The 21,430-nt window shown below is 42.0% G+C and overlaps 1 protein-coding gene across 1 annotated transcript in view; it reads left to right on the forward strand.

The window, feature by feature from the left end:
* Bptf (bromodomain PHD finger transcription factor) overlaps positions 1-21,430 on the forward strand; it is a 105,644-nt gene that overhangs the window by 26,988 nt on the left and 57,226 nt on the right. Inside the window, 4 exon segments of the mRNA XM_085695954.2 lie at positions 9,943-10,166; positions 13,582-13,791; positions 14,321-14,509; positions 20,027-20,212. Coding sequence (XP_085552080.2) covers positions 9,943-10,166; positions 13,582-13,791; positions 14,321-14,509; positions 20,027-20,212 — 809 coding nt within the window.

Below are 21,430 nucleotides of genomic sequence, written 5' to 3' on the forward strand. Positions count from 1 at the left end.
TGTACAGGATTGTTTTGGCTATCCTGGGTTTTTTGCTTTTCCATATGAAGTTGAGTAATTGATCTTTCGAGGTCTTTGGAGAATTTTGCTGGGATTTTGATGGGCATTGCATTGAATCTGTGAGTTATTTTAGCTTTTAAGACCAATGCCATGGGAAGAGATGGATGGTTCAGGAGTTAAGGTGCCAGCACTGACTGTTCTTCAAAGGACCGGCACCCTGCCTGTAGCTCCAGTTCCAAGGGGTCTGATGCCCTCTTCTGGTCTCTTTGTTCACAGCATGCACCCATCTATACACATTTTTTAAAAAACTTAAAAAACAAAACAAATTGAAAGCACATATAACTGGTTTTGTTCTGTGTACACAGAGTGTGTCCAAGAGCTTTTATATTTAAAAATAAAGGTACTTTTAGAAAACGCCAACTAAATTTTAACATTATTGCTTTTACTTAGTAATGTAAGCAGATACGCTCAGATAAAGCAGATAAAATAAGACTTAAGAAAGGAAAGGACTCACCGGTTTGAAAGTGAATATGTGTGAGCTTTGGAAACCGACCTGAAGGACTTAGGTTACACTTTGAAGTGCTTGAGGATTAATCAGTCAAACATTATTGATGAAGTAAATAGTCTCCTAGTGGAACAGCAAAGTTACTCTTTCAACTTTGGTTTGTAAATAATGGTTTATGACATTGTATTTAAACGTTGGTTTATAAGCTATGAAACTATTCAGTCAATTTACTGTAAGTGGTGCTTAGGTATATGTTTTTCCCTGGAAGCCCAGAAACTTAAAATGTTGAATCTGAGAGGGCCTGATGCTCACAGTAGATGAAGTTCTCTGAAATAAAGCCTGTCAGTGAACAGCATTTTAATTATAGTTTCAGCCATTCATAGAAGTTTTGTCATCATTGAATTTACTTAGTGAGCATTAAAATACGTAAATTGTATAGGTTAGTGAGGCATGCAGTGAGAGCAGTTCTGTATAAACATACGCCAGTGGATGCCATGTCCAGACCAGACCATAGGAAACTCTCCTAACTACCCTCCCAATTCTGTTCATGCTTATTAACTGAAGTAGTCTTCTGTTTGTTTTGAGATAGGGTTTCTCTGTTGTATAGCCTTGTCACTCTGGATCTCACCCTGTAGACCAGACTGGCCTCATACTCAGAGATCTGCTTGTCTACCATCACCTCCCGGTGCTGAAGTACCCCCAGCCCCTTTGAGATAGTGTCCCTGGTAATAAAGGCTGCCTTTAAATTATGTATAAGGCTGAAGATTACCTAGAATTGATCCTTTTTGTTGTTGTTTGTTTTTGGACACAGTGTTTCTCTGTGTAGCACTAACTGTCCTGGAAATTGCCCTGTAGACCAGGCTGGCTTTGTACTCACAGAGATCTGCCTGCTTCTGCCTCCACCTCCCAAGTGCTGAGATCAAAAATATAAGCCTCCACCCAGCTTATTTTTTTTTAAATGAGAGCTGTTTCAAATTCTTTTATACACTCTTCTCATCCCACCAAACCGAGGCAATTTTTTTGTTCTTAGTTTATTTTTCATTTCCATGTGTATAGGTGTTTTGCCATGGGTGTTAGGTCCCCTGGAACTGTAATTACAGACAGCTGTGAGCTGCCATGTGGGTGCTGGGAATTGAATCGGGTCCTCTGGAAGAGCAGTAGTGCACTGAGCCAGCCCCTTATGTATTATCTTTAAGGACCTAATTATTTTATGTGTATGGATGCTTTGCCTAGATTTGTGAAAGTGCACTTTGTGTGTGCTTGATGCCTGCAGAGATCTGAAGAGGGTGTCAGATCCTCTAGAACCGGAGTTGCAGATGATTGTGAGCTACCATGTGAGTGCTGGAGATGGAACTGGGGTTCTCTGCAAAAGCAGTCAGTGCTTTTGACCCTGAGCCATCTCTCCAGCCTCCTTTTTTTTTTTTTAATTTATTATTTTAAGGTTTTGTGTTTGTGGCTGCAGGTTCCCCTAGAGACCAGAGGTGTCTGGATGCCTAGAGCTAGGCAGTTGTGAGCCATCTGACATGGGTGCTGGGAGCCAAACTCAGACCCTCTGCAAAGATAGAATGCTCTTTTAATTGTGAGCCATCTTTCTGGCCCAGTGTGTTGTTGCAAGAACTGTTGGTTCTTACTTCAGATCACACTGCTTGTGGTCGAGTCAGGATGGAAGTCCAGATGGTCTGATGTAGGATGAGTGCTCCTGACTGGAGGGTGCTGGTTCTGTGTGCAGAGGGTCACTGTGACAGCTCTAGTGGGATTGGAATCAGTTCTGAAGGCCAGAGGTCAGATCTCAAGGTGCCGGCCACGCTCTGGGAAAGAGAATCCTTTCTCAGCCTTCCCAGCTTCCAGCCCTAGATGAAACTACCTTTTTTCTGTCAAGCCCAAGATTTCTCTAGCTCTTCCCCATAGTCAGTTCTGAATCCTCATATTTTTGAGTATCTTACAGCAGCACTCTACTTCCTGGTACTAGGGTTTGGGCTTCTGCTGGAGCTGCTGTACAGACACTATCAGTAGGCCTTATTGAGTGGCCGGGGGCCTGCACCCCGAAGCCTGAAACCCGGGAATCCAGACCTGGCTCCTTCTGAAGGCTCTCAGAGACTGCCTCGTGCCTCTCTAGCCTTGGACAGACCTGTCACTCTCCGCTGTCCATTGTCTGCATCACCTCCTTTCCTCTTGAAGAGTCACTAGTCACTAGAGTCTAGGATGATTTTATCTCGAAACCTATAGGTGAATACATTTTCCAAATAAAGTCACTCTGAGATTTTAGGTGGACCTGAACTTGGGGGCCAGTATTCAGCAGGTTTTTTTACTCTTCTATGGATTTGTTGAGAGAAGAAACTTGAAACTAACCCGTGAATCACTTTCAGACTTACTGTTGAGCTTCGTAAGTCAGTCCCACAAACTGTGTTGTCGGGGAAAAGTCAAGCTGTAAAGCATGCCTTGTAATATATATATTTGCTCATGGTTTTACTTAGGCAGGATTTTTTTTTTTCTTCCCACCCTGTCTTCTGTCACCTTGTGAAGTGGTGGGGACACTCAACAGTGAACACCCTGGGGTAGCCAGACCAGTCCTAGTGACCTGGGGGAGCTTACTGGCTTTGGAGGGACAGAGCTTCCACCAGAACCAGATAGACTCATAGCAGATCAGCGTATTTATAGGGGGAGAGGTAGTAAGGACACGGGTTTGATTAGATAAACTGTCAATCACCCCAGAGCATCCATGGGAACAGACACCTTGGCTTTGACAATATCGGCAGTTCAGGTTATAGCATTTCACTGCTATGTTTGTAATTAATTTATTCTGCTTCCAGAAAAAAAAGCTAAGTCAGTGTGAATATTGTGTATTTTTGATGAGCAGAATAAAAGATAGTTGCCAGCACCCCGTTTTTTAGAGAGGTGTTAACAGATTATTCTCCTGGAGACATGTTCAAGGGAGTGAGAATGAAGAGTGAGGAGGTATTTGAGCATGCGTGGCCTGAGAAGAGAGTGGAGTAAAGTATCGATGCTGAGTGGTTTGAAGGCTTGGTGCGGAGGAGGTGTTAGATACATTTCACACACTGCTGGCAGACAGCCTTAGAGCTAATTGGTGAAATTACTACAGGTTTGAGTAATTTCATTGTAGGTAAAAACTTACTTAAAAGTGCTTGTACCACCCCTTTAATCCTAGCTCCCAGGAGGCAGAGGCAGGCCGATCTCTGAGTTCAAGGCCAACCTGGTCTACCGAGCAAGTTCCTAGACAGCAAGAGCTACACAGAGAAACCCTGCCTCGAAAAAACAAAAATAAAAAACCAAAACGTCTGTCTGAAGCCATGAGTTTGTTGTTGAGGGAAATTCTGTAGAGACCAGAATAGAGTCCACGTGTCTGTTAGTTGTTAGGGATCTTCTCAGTAGTGTGTGGCTTGCTTGAGGAAGTTGACAGAACGGCACCTGAAGAGGTGTACAGTGGTTAAGAGAACTTGCTGCCCCTCTAACAGAGAACCAAGTTTGCTTCTTATCTCCAGGTCCTCAGCCTCCTGTACTCCGACTCCAGAGGAGGTGACGCAGTCATTCTGCCTTCACAGGCTCACTCTCACACACACACAATAAAACCTAGAAAACAGAATGTCCACTTAGTTTAATTTTTTTCCTATTTTACTATCTTATTTTCATAATTGTTTACCACTCTAGTTGCCAGTATGAACCTGGGAGAGTGGAGCTAAAAATGGGCAGACTGAAGTCTCATGCTGTAGCCCTCTTTATTCAGAGAATTAGACAATTTATACTCTGAGGGTCACATGAGTAAAGTATCCAATCACAAGGGCAAGCCTCATGTGATGGGTAAGCCGCATATGGCAAAAACATGTTTTCCCAAAGAGGCTTATAAACAAAAAACAATAGCCAGATGTAATTAATAATCTGAAGTAAGGGACTGGAGAGATGGCTCAGCGGTTAAGAGCATTGCCTGTTCTTCCAAAGGTCCTGAGTTCAATTCCCAGCAACCACATGGTGGCTCACAACCATCTGTAATGAGGTCTGGTGCCCTCTTCTGGTGTGTAGGCATACATGTAGACAGAATATTGTATACATAATAAATAAATAATTAAAAAAAAGAAGCTTTGTCTTGAAAAACCAAAAATAAACAAATCAATAATCTGAAGTAAACTCACTTCTACTCGATACACCTAGGAGGGGCACAGAAGCACATCCAAGAAAAGTTCTGTATTTTTGAAGAAACTGAGGTCACAAGACTAGTCTTAGTTTTTTTGGAGTTTTCTCACAAGCACTCAGAATTCCCCTTGCAAGACTCCATCCTTGGACTGTGTTCTGACTCATAATGAGCCTTATGCCCCACAAGTGTGCTTACCTACATCCCAGACTTTTAGTTTTTGTCTTTTAAATAATGTATTTATTTTTACTTTATGTGCATTGGTATTTTTGTCTGCATGTATGTCTGTGCAAGGCTTTTGGAGCCCCTGGAGGCAGAGTCACAGTTGTGAGCTGCTATGTGGGTGCTGGGAATTGAACCCAGGTTCTCTGGAAGAACCACCAGTGCTCTTAACTGCTGAGTCATCTCTCTAGCCCCCCAAACTTTTAATTCTTTAAATTTACTTTTATTTATTTTGTATATGTGTATGTTTCTCTCCCTGTCTCCCCCTGCCCTTGTTTATGTGTGTGTCTGTGTGTCTGTACGTTCAGAAGATAACTTGGGAAAGTTTATTCTCCTTTCACCATGTAGATTCAGGAGATTGAACTCAGGTCATCATGCTTGAGGACAAGTGTCTTTAATATCTAGGTCGTCTAACTGCCCCTTCCTTTTTATTTTTAATTATGCATTTATGTGTATCTGTGTATGGGTATATGCACAAGAGTTCAGTGCCCATGGAAGCCAGAAGATGGCATCAGACCTGATACTGGAGGAGAACCAGGTAATTGTGAGCCAGTTGATGTAAGTGCTAGGAACAAAACTCAGGTCTCATTCCCTCTGCATGAGCAGTACATGCTCTTAACTGCCCCCTAAAATGTTTTTTATGTAGAATCTTTTCTTGCTCATTGCAACATGTAGAAACAAGCCACGTATGTCTTGTCAGTGGGGACATGTTTTAAGAAAAGCATCACAAGTAAGTTTGTCTTCATTGGTGTGAATGTCAGTAGAATGCACTCCGTAAGATGATGTCACTGAGTACACACTTGTATAGGATCTCCATCCATTGTCTGTGTTCCATCAGTGGACTTGAAATGCTGTCATGTGGTGTATGATTGTGTTTTTGAATAAAGAAGAATCAACACTTAACGAAGTTACTGTAAGGGTTCAGGGTATAGTCATTTGGTAGAGAACATGTCTGTCATGCGTGAAGCCTGGTGTTCTCCCAGTGTTGTAGAGACCAGTGCACAATTGTAATTCCATTGCTCAGGAGGTGGAAACGGAATTTAAAGTCAGCTAGGTTATGTGGGTTACATGACAGGAAAGGGGGAGATAGAGATAGGGGATAGGGGTGCGTGTCGCCTACCTTCATAAGAGAAAGCCTTAAGATTGAAATTTTAGAAAATAAAAGATAGGATTATCTGTAACTTTAGGCAGTCAGAGCTTAAATTGGAGCTTATTAAGCAATTGGACCTATCAATTTTTGACACTGCATTGTGTTTAAGAGCTTTGTTTTTCCTTCCTGAAACAGGGTCTCTGTGTAGCCTTAGTTGTCCTGAAACTCACTCTGTAGACCAGGCTGACCTCAAGCCCAGAGATCCGTCTGCCTCTGCCTCCGCCTCCCGAGTGCTGGGATTAAAGGCGTGCACCACCACTGCCTGGCGTGTTTAAGAGCTTTTAATAAATATTTCTGTTGAGAAGATTGATGTCATTAACATAGGAAATTAGATTAAGATCATTGTCATACTAGTTGTAAAAACTCAGGAGACTCACTCACTCCCTGGCCGTCTTGGCAGCTTCTCTTGGTTGAGGTCTGTCCTACACCTAAGGCAGGAAGATGGTAGCCCCAAAGATAAAAACCTCTGGAGTCAATCAGTTCTAGGCTCCAATTTGCTACGAAAACTGGTAAGTGCATGCTGGCACAAACAGACACTGAAACTGATCAGACAGGGCAAAGCGAAGTTGATTATTCTTGCCGTCAACTGCCTAGCTTTGAGGAGATCTGAAATAGAGAATGTTATACCATGTTAGCCAAAACTGGTGTCCGTCACTCCAGTGGCAATGACATTGAATTGAGCACAGCATGTGGGAAATACTAGCGCATGCACGCTGTAGTGTTTTATCATCTACCCAAGCGATTCTGATTGTAGAAACACGCCCAAACAGACTGGTAAAAAAGTCAACCAGAAAAGCTTTTCTTTAATGAATTTTTGCCAGAGCTCATTAAAAACAAAACAAAACAAAAGGCTGGGCGGTGGTGACCACATGCCTTGAGTCCAGCACTTGGAAGGCAGAGAGTTTTGTGTTTGTGACAAATAAAAACCAAAAGCAGGGGATGGAGAGATGGCTCAGCGGGTAAGAGCACTGGCTACGCTTCCAGAGGCCCTTAGTTCAACCCCAGCACCCACATGGTGCCTCACAACCATCTGTAATGAGATCTGGTGCCCTCTTCTGGGATGCAGGGAGAATGCTTTATACATAATAAATAAATCTTTAAAAAGGAAAAAAAAAAAAACACAAAAGGGAAAAAAGTGTAGGTGGGAGCTGGTACAATGGCTCAATATGAAACACTTGCCTAACCCTGAAGACCTGATGTAAGTTCAGACCTCAGCACCCAAGAGCTATGCTTGTCTCTTTGTGGGCAGTGACAAGAAGTCACTGGGACTCCAGGTTCAGTTGCAAGCTCCTGTCAGCGGATAAGGTGGAGCATGTAGAGCAGAGTCCCTGCCATTTACCTGGGGCCTCTGCACACACAGGATGCACACTTGCACCCATGTTTGTACATATGCCAAAAGAAGGGAAAATTGAGGCATTTTTTTCTTTAAATTTTTTGGTAATTGACATGATTAATATATTCCCTTCAGAATTATCGAATGATCCATTTCTAAAATTCCTCTAAATTTCCTCTGCCTTAAAAATAATAATAAAATTTTGCGTGTGTTGATCACTAATGATGTTCCCAGTCACTGTGATAAATGCTCTGTTTAATACCTTCAAGTCCTACAATGATCTGATGACAGTAACTGACCATATAAGTGAGGTACATTAGTTGCTTAGAGGGAGTTTATCATTGACATGCCGTCTCTCTCAGAGGACTGAGCCCATTCTGAACCAGATCTTTTATAGTTAGTGATGTTGAGGTTAGAACTCAAGCCTTCAGCTCTCTACACTGATTTACATTCATAGACCCAGATCTCTCTGTGTATGTGTCTGTGGTGTGTATGTCTGTGTGGGTGTGTGCACATGTTTGTGTTGATGTTTGGCTAGACGTCAATGTAGGATGTCCTCTGCTGCTCTCTACCTTGGTTTTTTGTTTGTTTTGTTTTGTTTGTTTGTTTTTGAGATTTGATCTCTCACTGAGTTTGGAGCTTGCTGATAGTCAGGTGGGCTGGCTAGCAAGCCCTCGGTACTCACTCCCCCCGCCCACCTCCTTCCTCCAGCCAAGAGGCTCCAGACCCTCCACACCCGGTCTAAATCTCAAACTGTGTACTGTGTGCACATGCTCGTGGAGGCCTAAGGCTGATGTTGGAATCTTCCTTGATCTCTGTCTACTTTGTTCATGAAGTACCATCTCAGTTAAGTCAGAGGTCAGTGATAGCTAGCTTCTAGTCTCTTTAGCCAGTTGGGGTCAAGGATCCCTGTGTCTACCTTTCACTTTGGGAGCTAGAGTTACGGGTAGGTCAGCATATCCATGGGAGCTCTCTGGTTTGGGATTCAGCAGGTCCTGAAACCACTAATCCAACTCGCCACCCCCAGGTCCATTCATAGAACTCAGTTCTTTCAGGTCCATCACTTTCCCATTGAGCACCCAGACAGGTTCTTGTGTACTTCCTGTATACTCCTGAGTTCCTTTTGAATGAGGGAAGACACTTCATGAGGTGTAGTCCTTTTTTGAGGGGCTGGTCTAACAGGTGTGTCCCACCACTGCCAGCATTATGTAATGTATTCTTGAAGCCTTGCTCGAGGAGTTGGTAATCTGCCTTGTTTTTTCAGTTAGTGACCATCTCCAGTGAAGTTTTCAGTTCCCTTAGATGTGAAGGAACCTCATGAGAGTTTGCAGGAAAGGAAGATGTCTCCTCCTGTTTGAGCTTTATTGTCTTTAAGAAGAGAGAAAAGCCAGGATCCTACACATCCTCAATCTCAGCACCAGGAGCCAGAGACAGCGAGTTCAAGGCCAGCCTGGTTCACCTGGCAAATTCCAGGTCAATCAGGAATGCACAGTGTGACCCTGTTTTAAAAATAAGTTGGACCTGGGGAGATGGGTCAGTAGTTAGGAGCACTTGCTGCTCTTTCAGAGGACCCAAGTTCAGTTCTCAGCATCCATAATGACAGGTCACAGCCATCTGTAGCTCCAGTTCCAGGGGAGCCAGTAGCCTCTTCTAGCTTCTGGATACTGCGTGTATGTAGTACAGTTTCACACTGCCTTAGTTTGGATTTTTATTGCTGTGAAGAGACACCGTGACCAGGGCAACTCTTAGGAAGAAAACATTTACTCAAGGGGACTCACCTACAGTTTCAGAGATTCAGTTCATTCTGGCAAGGGAACAACATGGCAGCATGCAGGCATAGTTGGTGCTGGAGTTGAGACTACTACATTTTACAGACAACAGGAAATTAACTGACACACTGGGCAGTATCCTGAGTATATGAAGCCTAAAAGCCTACCCCTACAGTGACTTCTTCCAACAAGGCTATACTCACTCCAACAAAGCCACACCTCCTAAAAGTGTCACTCTCTATGGGATTATGGGGGTCAGTTACATTCAAACTACCACACACACAGGCAACATACACATAAAAATAAAATCTTCCCAAAAAGGAAAAAGAAGGAGATAGATGTTTCACCACTGCTGAATCTGGGATGATTCCTACAAGGCCTTGACCTTAGGAAATCCCCCACCGTGGTGACCGTGTTTCTAGACCAGTAACAGTGTGAATGTGCTCTCTCTTGTGGTTTTCCAATCTTTGAGACTTCTGAAGACCCAGGTTAGGATTTTCAGCAGGCTGCTGTGGTAGAGTTGCCCAAGGTCTGGGTGGTCCTTTACAAAGCCCTCAGAGGATGGCTCTGAATGCTAAAGTCATGTTTCTGTTATGTGTTGGTGTTTGCAAGTGACCAATCTACTCACAAATACTGGAAGTTGTTTGTCCCAAGGAGTGAGAGCTCAGAAATCCAAGTAATTAGAGACTGTTTAGATGAAACAAGAGAGATGGAGCTTCAGCATGTGGCCTTCACGTTACACAGTTGAACTTGCTGGGTAGATGTTAGTTGGTAAGCGCTGTTGTGTCTAATGCTTTCCCCTCGCTGATTTCACAACAGAGAAGAAGACACAGAAAATGAAAAGGAAAAGAAAGTTTGGTACTACAGTACAAAGGTCCAGCTTGCAGAACTAATAGACTGTCTAGACAAAGACTACTGGGAAGCAGAACTGTGCAAAATTCTAGAAGAGACGCGAGAAGAAATGCACCAGCACATGGACATAACGGAAGACCTGACCAACAAAGCCCGGGGCAGCAACAAGTCCTTTCTAGCGGCAGCTAATGGTGAGGAGGCCTTCATGCTTGATTTTTGTTGTTAAACTTGAGATAAGCTCTTACATAAAATATTCTGAAACTTGAAAACATGTAAAGATGTCCAACTTACATATGCTTTGCTTTGTCTACAGTGTTCCTATCCATGCTAACGCAATTTAGGGTGCTGTACATTTTAGTGTTTTGTTTCTTGCCTTGGTCGCTGATTGTACCCCCATCCCCACAAATCATTTGTTTCTTGTTTGTAACTCAGTCTGGGTTCAATTCATTACATAGCCCAGGTTGGCCTTGAACTCATGATCCTCCTGCTTCAGCTGTCAGAATATTGAAACTGTTGGGGGGGTTCCACCTTTCCTATCATTTGTATCCTCCTCACTCTATTCCTTCCATACTGCAGACAACTTTATAGAACATTTTATTTATTTCAGCCATGTGACTCTCACCCACACACAAAATCAAATGGACACATTTCCTGTTTCTGTGTCCTTAGCTCTCAGTATATAATTTTTTAGACAACTATCCTGAGTTTCCCCAGGTGTTTCTGTTTTGTTTTTATCTTGTTAATGCTAGGGATCATAGACTAGTTTAAGAAATAAGAGCAAAATGAAGGTGGAGAACACTGAAGGAAGAGATAGAAACAAGGACTGTGGACCCCACCCAAGGAACATTTGTTTGTGTTTGTAAACTTTGCACTGCAGTGGGGAGCTTGTTTCCGAGGAGAATTTGGTTTAGTAATTCTGAAACTGCTTTGCCGTGACCATCCTTAACCAACCACTGGGTTCTCTGAAGAACGTAGCCAGTTTTTCACTGAGAAATTACAAAATAAGCATGGAAGTAGTGGTACAGTGAGCCAAAGACATGCCCACCTACATATGGGTAGATACAGGAATCATGTATATTTATTAGGTGCAGACATTTCCTGTTGTTATAGGACCCAGATTGTATGGCTTCTAAACATTTTCTAATCATAAAAAGAACTAAAATTTGGGTATGGTGACACACGCCTTAATTCCACCACTTGGGATACAGAGGCAAGTAAATCTTTGTGAGTTCAAGACCATTCTAGTCTACTGAGTGAGTTCCATGACTGTCCGAACTGCATAGTGAGACTCTGTCTCTTAGGGGAAAAAAAGAAACAAGATTCCTAAGACAGATGGTTGATTATACACCATGGGCAGAAAGAATAGAGGACACCTGGAAAATTTTGAAATGTTGGAAATTAACGATATTTAGAGAGTGGAGTGATGGCACATGCCTGCAATTCTAGCATGGGTAAAGATGGAAGGAGGTCAGGCCAGGGGCTGGAGCCCTTAGGAGTGCCTGTTGTTCCTGCAGAGGACCCAGGTTCGATTCCAGAATCCTCATGGTGGTTCACAATCATTCACAACTGCAGTTCTGATGCCTTCTTCTGACCTCTGAGGGCACCAAGTGCACATGGTATATATACATACATGCATGCAAAACACAGACACACATAAAGCAAAATGAATAAATTTTTGTTGTTGCTGTTTTTTTGAGACAGGGTTTCTCTGTGTATCCCTGGCTGTCCTGAACATGCTCTATAGATGAAACTGACCTCAAATTTAGAGATCCACCTGCCTCTGCCTCCCAAAGGCGTGCACCGTCACCTCTAAAATGAATTTAAAAAAGAAAAAAAGTTCAAGGCCAACCTCAGACATACCGAATTTGAGTCTAGTCTGAACCTCATAAGAGGCAACCAAACAGACAAACTAACAGGAAAAGATACTTAACTTGGTGGATGTGATAGCATATCATAGCTACTCGGGATGCTGAGGCAGCAGGATAGTAGTAAATATCAGATAGCCCGGGACTCATAATAATTCATCTCAGAGGATGCACTTACGATAACACAATGAGTCTGTTCGTGTGTCCACACTGATTTTCCTTATACTGGTGCTGTGCCATGGTCACCCTCACTGGACGAGGATATGCCCTTGAGAAAGTGTTTCCATATGGGCCTTTCTGCTCGTTTTACACTGGAGGAAGCAGGGGTCTGCAGATCCAGGAAGCCTGCTTAGGCTCAGGGAGCAGTCACCTCAGCTCTACACTGGCTTCCAGGTCTGTTTTTAATCATTGCACTGTGCTGTATAGACAGAGTCTGTGTCAAGTTAGAGTGTCTGTCTCATGGCAGGGCACGTGACAGTGATGTACATCAAGTCTCACTTTTTTTTGGTCTTGTTTTGCTTTGTTTTTGTTTTTTGAGATAGGGTTTTTCTGTGGCTCTGGAACCTGTCCTAGAACTAGCTCTTGTTGTTGACTTTTTTGTTTGTTTTAAAATAGTTTATTTAACTTTATTTTATGTACATTGGTATGAAGGTGTCAGATCCTGAGGAACCCTTCTGAGCTAGGAATTGAACCTGGTCCTCTGGAAGAACAGCCAGTGCTCCTAACTGCTGAGCCGTCTCTCCAGCCCCCCAGGTCTCAGTTTTAAGGGTCAGACTGTTTTCTCTGAGGCCGAATATTGCCATGTAGTCCAGGTATACCTGGGTTAGAGGTGTGCTTCACTGTCTTCTGCCTTTGCCATCTCATCCTTACAAAGAAAGTTAATTTTATAGGTAGGATTCTAGGATTTATTTTCTAAAAATGAGGTGCACTGCTCTAATTGAGCTTTGTAAATGTGGGTTGTTTTATTTTGTTCCCCCCACTTTTTTTTTTTTTTTTTAAAGAAGGCTGAGTCTCACTGTGTAGCCCTGGCTGTCTTGGAACTCAGTGTATAGATCAAGCTACCCTCTAACTCTTAGAGATTCACTTGCCTCTCCCTCCTGAGTGCAGAAATTAAAGGTGTGTACCACCATATGTAACCTTTAAGATCTTCTTAAAAATATTGTTTATGTGTGGGTGTCCAAGGAGACCAGAGTAGAGCTAGAGGTACAGCAGGTCTGAGCCTCTTGATTGATACGAGTGCTAGGACCTGACCTCGGGTCCTCTGCAAGAGTAGCAAGTGCTTTTAACCATTGAGCAGCCTAGGAAATCAACGAGTACCAGGCTCAAAGAAATTGTGTCTCAGACAAAGGCTGGAGAGATTTCTTAGGCTGAGTAGCCAACGAGCTGCAGGGATTTCCTTCACACCCTCAAAGTGAGCTATTGCACCCAGCTTTATGTGGAGGCTGGGAATTCAAGCTCAGGTCTTCTAACTGATTTAAAGACTTAAAAATATTAAACATTAAACTTTTTTCTTTTATTTTGAATCAAGTTCTCACTATGTAGCCCTGGCTATCCTAGCCTGGAACATGCTGTATAGATCAAGCTGACTTTGTACTCGATCTACCTGCCTTTGAACCCTGAGTGCTTGGATAAAGGTGTGCACCACCAAGCCTAACAAACATTAAAATTCCTAAGTGTCATTTGTTAGTAAATTTATATTTGATTATGAGAAGAAAACAATTACATCTGTTATTCATTATAGAAGAAATTTTGGACTCATTAAGAATCAAAAGAGGGGAAGATATTGACTGTGATCAGAGCCCAGAAGAAACAGAAAAAGACAAGAATGAGGTCGAGAGTGACAATTCCAGAGATGCCGAGAAGAGCAGGGAGGACTCGGAAGACCAGTCCCCTGAGAAGGACAGTGACGACAAAGCCTTGGGTGAAGAGCCTGGGCAAGGAAAACCTGAGGGTAAAAGAATTACTTGGTTTAAAAGAAATATTTTATTAATGCCATTTGTTTGAAAACTCTAATTTTACTTGGAAAATGGAAATGGAAATTTTTACAGCAGACAGCTATTTTTGATTTCTAAAGATATTTAAGAGAGTCTTTCCTTTGTGACATTACAACCATTGGAATGAGTTTTATGTACTGATGGATTTGCTATAATGTTATACATATATTCCCTAAAAAGTTGGCATCCCTTGAAATTTGTTGATGAAAAATAACTATTTTTATACCAGAATATACTTTGGTGTATAATTAAAAAAAATGTGTTCTTAAAAAATTAACTCTAAAACTTCCTTAATATCTTAATATCCTTGTCTTTGGATGGCTCATTGCAAAGCTATCCCAGAGTCTGAATTGCTTTAAAACGGCCATCAAAGAGAAGCAGGTTTTTTGGTGATTGATGATTTTTCATAGTTGACTGAATGTGGCCACTTGTCCCGAAGCAATTTTAAAGCATATCTTTAAAGTTTTGTTGTGCGTTTTGCTGTAGAGCCAACAGAAGTTGGGGATAGAGGTAACTCTGTGCCAGCAAATCTTGGTGACAACACAGCTAATGCTTCTTCAGAAGAGACTAGTCCCTGTGAAGGGAGGAGCCCCGAGGGCTGTCTCTCAGAAACCCATGATAGCAGCAACATGACAGAGAAGAAGGTGACATCTGAGCTCCCCCCGGATGTGCCAGGTACAGAGGGCAGTGTACCAGTGCCTCTGTAATGGGGGGAACCCTTCCCTTTGCAGTAAAAGCTGCATGTCACCTAGAACCTGAAAGTCTGCATTCATCCATGCCGCTTGCTCACAGTGCCATTCCTGATTGCTAAACTGTCACCTAACATTGATGTTTGGCAGATGGTCTTGCGGTTAGTGCCTGGAACTCCCTCTTAGTCCCCATGCTTGTATTTCTTGGATGGAATTGTATGCCTGGTCACCAGACCATCCTGGCCGAGATTTGATTTGAGTTACTCACATAGTAATGTCTGTTTCCATGTTGAGTGACATGGCTCTTCTGGCTCTGTATATACTAACACATTAATTTTCTGTTTGCATGTGCTCATGTAGTGCTACATGTCAGATCATAATATTACCAGAGAATCCATTATCACCAACATTTCTGCAAGGTGTATTGATATGTTAACCAGTAATTCTAACTTTAACCTCTTTAACATGGAAACTTTATTGAAGTAAGTTATCATACTGAGAATGTATAATTATGACCTTTTTGCTTTTCAAGAAATCCAAAGATGTTTTTATTACAGTGTGTGTGTGTATGCATGTGTATATGTATATATACTCACATATATAAGTCAGATGATTAAAATCAGAAAGTAAGCATCATCAATAATATCACCAAAAAAAAAAGTCATAGTTGTAGGAAATCCTTAGAGGTCCTTTTCTGTGACTATGAAAGTATTGCTGTGTGTTAGTTGTGCTGGGATGTGCCGGCTGTGTTGCCACACTGCTGTTTAAAAGGTGTGTGTTCAAGGTCTCCTGCCCATAAGTCAGTGCCATCCACCCCTTTAAGAGCCTCTAGATTTCTGATTGGATTGTAAAGAATTTGGGCAGCTAGCTGAAAATCCCAATGAAAGCTTAGGTTGCGTATAGGCTCCACGTGAACCCCAGCTGTCAGCAGAGCATCTGACACAGTTGATAGTAAGGGGACTGGACTCATTAAGATGTAGGAATTCTGGAACCTCTACTCTTGTGAAGCAGTGAGAGCTGCCTGGGTGTGGTGTGCAGTCTGTAGTCTCATTGCTAGTGAGGCAGGCAGGCAGGCACTCAGGGCTTGTCGGGGTTAATGAAGTGAGACCCTGCATCAAAACACAAAGAGGTAAAAAAAAAAAATCATTTAGACCCAGAACTCTACAGATTGGCAGTTGAAAAACTAATATTCCTGCAGTGTTTGGGGCACTGAACTGGGGAGCCAGTGGAGATCAGACTTGCTGAAATGTGACGTCATAAAAGTAGAAACTAGAAGGGAATATTCTTGTTGACTATTAAGAACTTTCATAAAATTAGAACTGTTTAGAAAGTAAGAGCTGTCAGTAAGAAAGGTGGCGTTTCCCAGGAGTGTTTCCTCAGGGGCTGAAGGAACACAGGTTTATAATTTGTTTCAACAGCTAAGTACTTCTAGGTTTTAGTCAGTTTTATTCTCATTTCCTCATATTCAGGGTTAAAAGTTTTAAATATTGAGTACTATTGCTGAAATAATGTGGGAAAAACAACTTCCATGCTTGTTACTTTTTTTTAATTTTTATTTTAAAGCTTTATTTGTTATGTATGTATACAATGTTCTGTCTGCATGTATGCCTGCAGGCCAGAAGAGGGCGCCAGATCTCATTACAGATGGTTGTGAGCCATCATGTGGTTGCTGGGAATTGAATTCAGGACCTCTGGAACAGCAGGCAATGCTCTTAACCTCTGAGCCATCTCTCCAGCGTGCTTGTTACTTTTTTATTATCTTTGTCCCTATCAGTACTTAATGTAAATCTTTGATGTACTAGTGCTTCAGGTTTGATATAACTGTTACGTTTTTAAACCAAATTTGGTTGATTCTAGTCTTTGTGTGCTGTTTTAGATTATTTTACATTTATTTATTTATTTTGTGTGGGCAAATGTGGATGAACACGTGCATATGCATGCACATGCCCACGTAATGGCAGATATACAGATCCAAGGACAACTTGCTGGAGACAGTTTCTCCTTGCTGGGGATTGAATACAGTTTGTCAGGCTTGGCAGCAAGCACCTTTACCTTTTGAGCCATCTTGTCAGCCTTTATTTTGTACTTGTATCAAGTATTGATATTACAATAAGTTTCAGACTCAATAGTCTGGTGGGAATACATGACCAAAGTAGAGTGAAGTCCTTGATGACTGCGTCCTGCTGGGCAGCAGTAGACCTGGTAGTGCCGCTCTGGCCTCCAGGGAGGGTGCTCTGCTGTCTCCTGTGCCTTCTGCTTCTCTTCCTTCTTGTCCAGCAAGTAATTGTGTTACTGTTCTTGGGAGGGTGCTGTGTGCTTTGTGAAGCCCCCAACCAATCCCCGTCGTCACTGTTGATGCCCCCTCTGGTCAATGGAGGAGGTGGTGAGATGGCTCAGTGTGTGTAAAAGCACTTAACAGGAACGTGTGGTAGAAAGCACTAACCAGCTCCTGAAAGTTGTCATCTGAACTCAGCATATATCCTGCACTGTATGAGTACCTGCCTCCTCCCCACTAATAATAAATACAGTTTACCAATTGTAGTCACCTTGAACTGGAGAGATAGTTCAGGCTTTGAAAGGACCTGAGTTCTTGCCCCAGAATCTTTTAAGTCAGACATGATAACAGATAATCTCAGTACTGGGAAGACTGGCCAGGGAGTCCAGCCTACTCACAGAGTCCCAGACCAGTGAGAAACTAGTTCAGAGGTCATGTTGGCGGGCGAAGATGGTTCCATAGCTCTTGCTGGGCAAAGCTGACCATGTGAGTTCATTCTCCAGAACTGAAGTAAAATAAAGGAGAGAACTGATTCTATGCAGTTTTCTCTGGTCTCTGCGTTCAGCTATCACATGCTTTTCTCTGACTAATTAGCCTCTGATCTTTCTTATTTCTTTGCTTTCTTTTCTTTGCTTTTTTCATTTCTGATGGCCCAGCGTCTGAAAGTCAAGGCTGTGATGCCCTCCTGTGCTTGCTGTCAGCACTTAAGTTTCCCTCTGAATGACTGCAGTTAATTCATGGCAATGGGTATGGGACTCAGGGCCTGTGGTCCAGAGACAAGCACTGAGTTATATCCCCGGTGTGAGTTTGACGTTGATAAATGTCTGATTTGTGCTTGATGAAAACACACACATTTGTTGTTGAATACAACATAAGACAGTTAAGTCAAAATTTTAAATTGTATTGTTCTAATACAAGTCTCTTTACTCCTCCATTATTTGCAGCTGTTTGCTATGAGAGTGCCTTTCTGACTTGTTTGTGGTACCAGAGATCGAACCCCATAGCTTATCATGCTAGGCAAGTGCTTACAACTCAGCTATCCTTAGCCTCTCAAGTTTTTTCAGTTCATTTTTACCAGGAGCATCCAAATTTATATTTTCTTTTGAGTTAGTATTTTAATTATTTTGAAATGTGCATTATGTTTAATAATATTTCCAAGCTATACTACCTTCTTCGGATTGACATTAATTCTGTAGCTTTGGAGCCTTTCCTGGAACTAGCTCTTGTAGACCAGTCTGGCCTCGAACTCACAGAGATCCACCTGCTTCTGCAGTGCTGGGATTAAAGTCTTGCTGCCTGGCTTGAAGTTTTCCTTTTGAATGAGTAAGAGTTGATGTGAGTGCAGGTGCCCATGGAGACCAGAAGAGGTTGTCACATCCTCTGGAGCCAGAGTTAGAGGCAGTTGTGAGCCAGCTGATGTAGGTGCTGGAAACTAGAGTCAGGTCCTCTGCAAGAGCACTGAGTGATCCAAGCCTCTGAGCTGTGTCTGCAGATCCTCGAGCAGAAACGTTGTAACGTGAAGATTTATTTGCTGTGGGCTAAGGTGTGCCGGGCGCATTAGTAGAGCTCAGAGAGCAGCGTAGGATGACGTGTGTGTGGGGGGGGTCCGCAGGACACCTTGTGTGTGTGTCGGGGGGGGGGGGGGTCCGCAGGACACCTTGTGAAAGTTTGTTTGCCACTCTACAAATGTGGTTCCTGGGGATGGGACTCACATAGTCTGGCTTGACAGAAAGCGCCTTTGTGAGCTGAGCCATCTTGCCAGGCCTTAATAAGAAAATTTAAAATCTAGACATGCAACCATTTTCAAAATTTACCTTTATGTAACATCCCAACAGAGAGCAGTATCACTTTTAAGGAGTTCAGTAAAAGGGAAAGTAACAGATATAGCCAAAAAAATAAAACCAGAGGATCCGAATAGTAAAGTAGACAGATGCCTTAGTAACCATCGTATGGTGTAGTCAGAGATCTATAATATTTCCTGTGGCTGAGTGAAGGAAGGCTAGACTTGGAAGTTGGGTGGTGTTAGTTTGAAAGACGGCGTTATTTTTATTTACTGCATGTATCTGGGTTCAGTGTCTGGTATTTGCAAGTATCAATTGCAGATATACTGACATTTGTGTAAGGCTCATTTCTGTTACGGTTTTGGGTTGGGTTTTTTTTTTGGCGGGGGGGAAGGGTATTGAGACTGGGTCTCTCTGTGTAGCTCTTGCTATCCTGGAACTCACTCTATAGGCCAGGCTGGCCTCAAACTCACAGAGATCTTTCTGCCTGCCTCTGCCTCCCTAAGTGCTGGGATTAAAGGCCTGTGACACCACCTCCTGACTGCCTTTTCTGTTCTATTTAGTTGTTTGTTTGAGCCTAAGTTAGCCTCACACTCATGCAGCCTTCCTTTCTCAGCCTGGGGATTACAGGTGTGAACACAGGGCCTACCTTTCCCCATAGCTTCAGTTTGCATTCTCTTGGCTTGAATGAAGAGGTCATATTTCCACATGTTTAAAGGCAACTTTCATTCCTTTGTGATTATCCCTGTATTCTCTATTCTATATGCTATGTTAACCCTCATATTGGGTGCAGTCAGAGATCTCATTTGGCACTATATTTCATGTAGTTGATGTTTTTACTTAGTGATAGAGTACCTTGTTGTTGACAAAGAGGAATGCAAACAGACTTAGTTTCTGAACTCCCATGGCGTTCATTTTTTCCTGGTACTAATTCCTGTATTGGTTAGGAACTGCTAGTGAAATTACCCAGAAAAGGTAATCACACTTAGAAAACCTTAGAAGTAAAGAATCCTCTTTAATTCTATTTCTAAATTAGATCTTTGAAAATTCTTGAAAAGTGAGAATATACGCTTCTTGCTTTGGGTGTTTTTCTCTGCAAAGCCACTTCTTCCTAGCTGATGTGCCCTGAGTTGTGTGTGGTGGTTGTGTTGGCTGCTTTTTTTTTTTTTTTTTTTTTTTTTTTTTGACTCTAAACTGTTGGGAGTTATCTGCTTGTGCTGGATGATGATAGAGCCTGTTTGTCAGTGGACGGAAAGCTTTTATAGGGCTTGTATGGGGCATTGCTTACCAACTTCCTCTTACACAGAGGACATCACATTCCTCCATGGTCGGCTTTGCTTTCTACTGGTCAGCATCGTGATGAAGTCCTACAACCATTAAGTGCTTTTCTGACATCAGATTTTGTTGTGATTTTTCAATGTAAAAATCAGATATTTTATTTTTCTAGAAGACTCTAACAAGACATGTGACAGCAGTAACACTAGTGCTACCACTACCTCCACCCAGCCTAATCTGGAGAGCAGTAGCGGCAGTGAACTCAGCTCTTCCCAGAGCGACTCTGCTAAGGCAGCTGATGACCCTGGCGCTGGGGAGAGCGACTCCCACACACCTGTCTCTGCTCAGGAAGAGATAGGTAAGAGCACTCAGCCACTCAGGGGAGAGGTGTTTTTGTGGTTTTTTTTTCTTTAAACATTTTCAATTTTTTAAATAAAAGTTTAGTGGGTTTGAAAGAATTAATGTCTCTTGTTGTGTTTTTGATTTTTTTTTTCATTAGCATGAGCTCACTGTTTTTGCTTTACAAAAAAAAAATCCTGTAAGAGGAGAAAAGTAGAAACCTTTTCATTTTCCTGAAGTATAAACACCATCAGTATTTTGTATTTTTCATTTCGTTATATCTATATGCTTACAAATTTTTTTGGTTTTCTTTTTTTAATATATTAATTGGATCATTCTGCATGTGTTATTCTGCATCTTGGCATCTTGTTTTGTGTGTGTATGGTTTTTTTTTTTTTTTCATTTTCTCACAAAGTGACACATGGTAGGGATTCCTCGTGTTAGAGTCAAATGCATTGTTTTTAGCTGCTGCGTGTTTGGCCATCATCATGGTGGTGCTTTCTACCTGTTTCCACACGTGTCTCTGTGTTCTGCAAGTGTTTCTGGCAGTGTAGGAAACTGAATGAAATGACTGGCTGGTCAAATGGTAGGTACCCTTTACAGATGATAGTGGCTACTGCTTAGCTTATCACTCAGAAAGGCAACCCCCACTAATTTCCATACTTGTATGATTCCCTATTTACATACCTAAATTTAACACCATTTATCTATTTTGCCAGCGGTAAGAATGTATTTAATGTAAAATATTGCCTATTTCTGCTTATGAATGTGGTTGCTTCTTTTCATGTGTTTAATATTCTGTGTTTTGATGATTCCTGTTTTTGCTTGCTTTTTTCTATAGAATTTTAATATTTTTCATAAGTTTTAGGATTGCCTTATGTATTGTGGTCATTAATATCTGCTTCATATTTGTGCTTATTACTTTCTTGTGCTTAATTTTTATGTTGTTAAATTTCATCTCTTTCTGCAGGTTTTCCCTGTGTGTTGTATTTTTTTTAAAGGAAGATGATCTCATGAAAATAAATATTTACAGTAATTTTTCATAAGTCTGTAGCATTGTTTTAAATTTATCTTGAGTGTAATTTCAGATATGACATAAGGTTGGAGATGTGTTTTGCTTAGGACTTTTCCAATTGTAAGTGACCAAATGTAGAGGGAATTTAATTAGCTTCTATAATTGGGAAGTTCAAGTTCTGCTGAAGCATAAGTGGACCCAGTGGTACAACCACTGCTCTAT

This window comes from Myodes glareolus, chromosome 9 (genome assembly GCF_982192425.1).
Source record: "Myodes glareolus chromosome 9, mMyoGla1.1, whole genome shotgun sequence".
NCBI lineage: Eukaryota > Metazoa > Chordata > Mammalia > Rodentia > Cricetidae > Myodes > Myodes glareolus.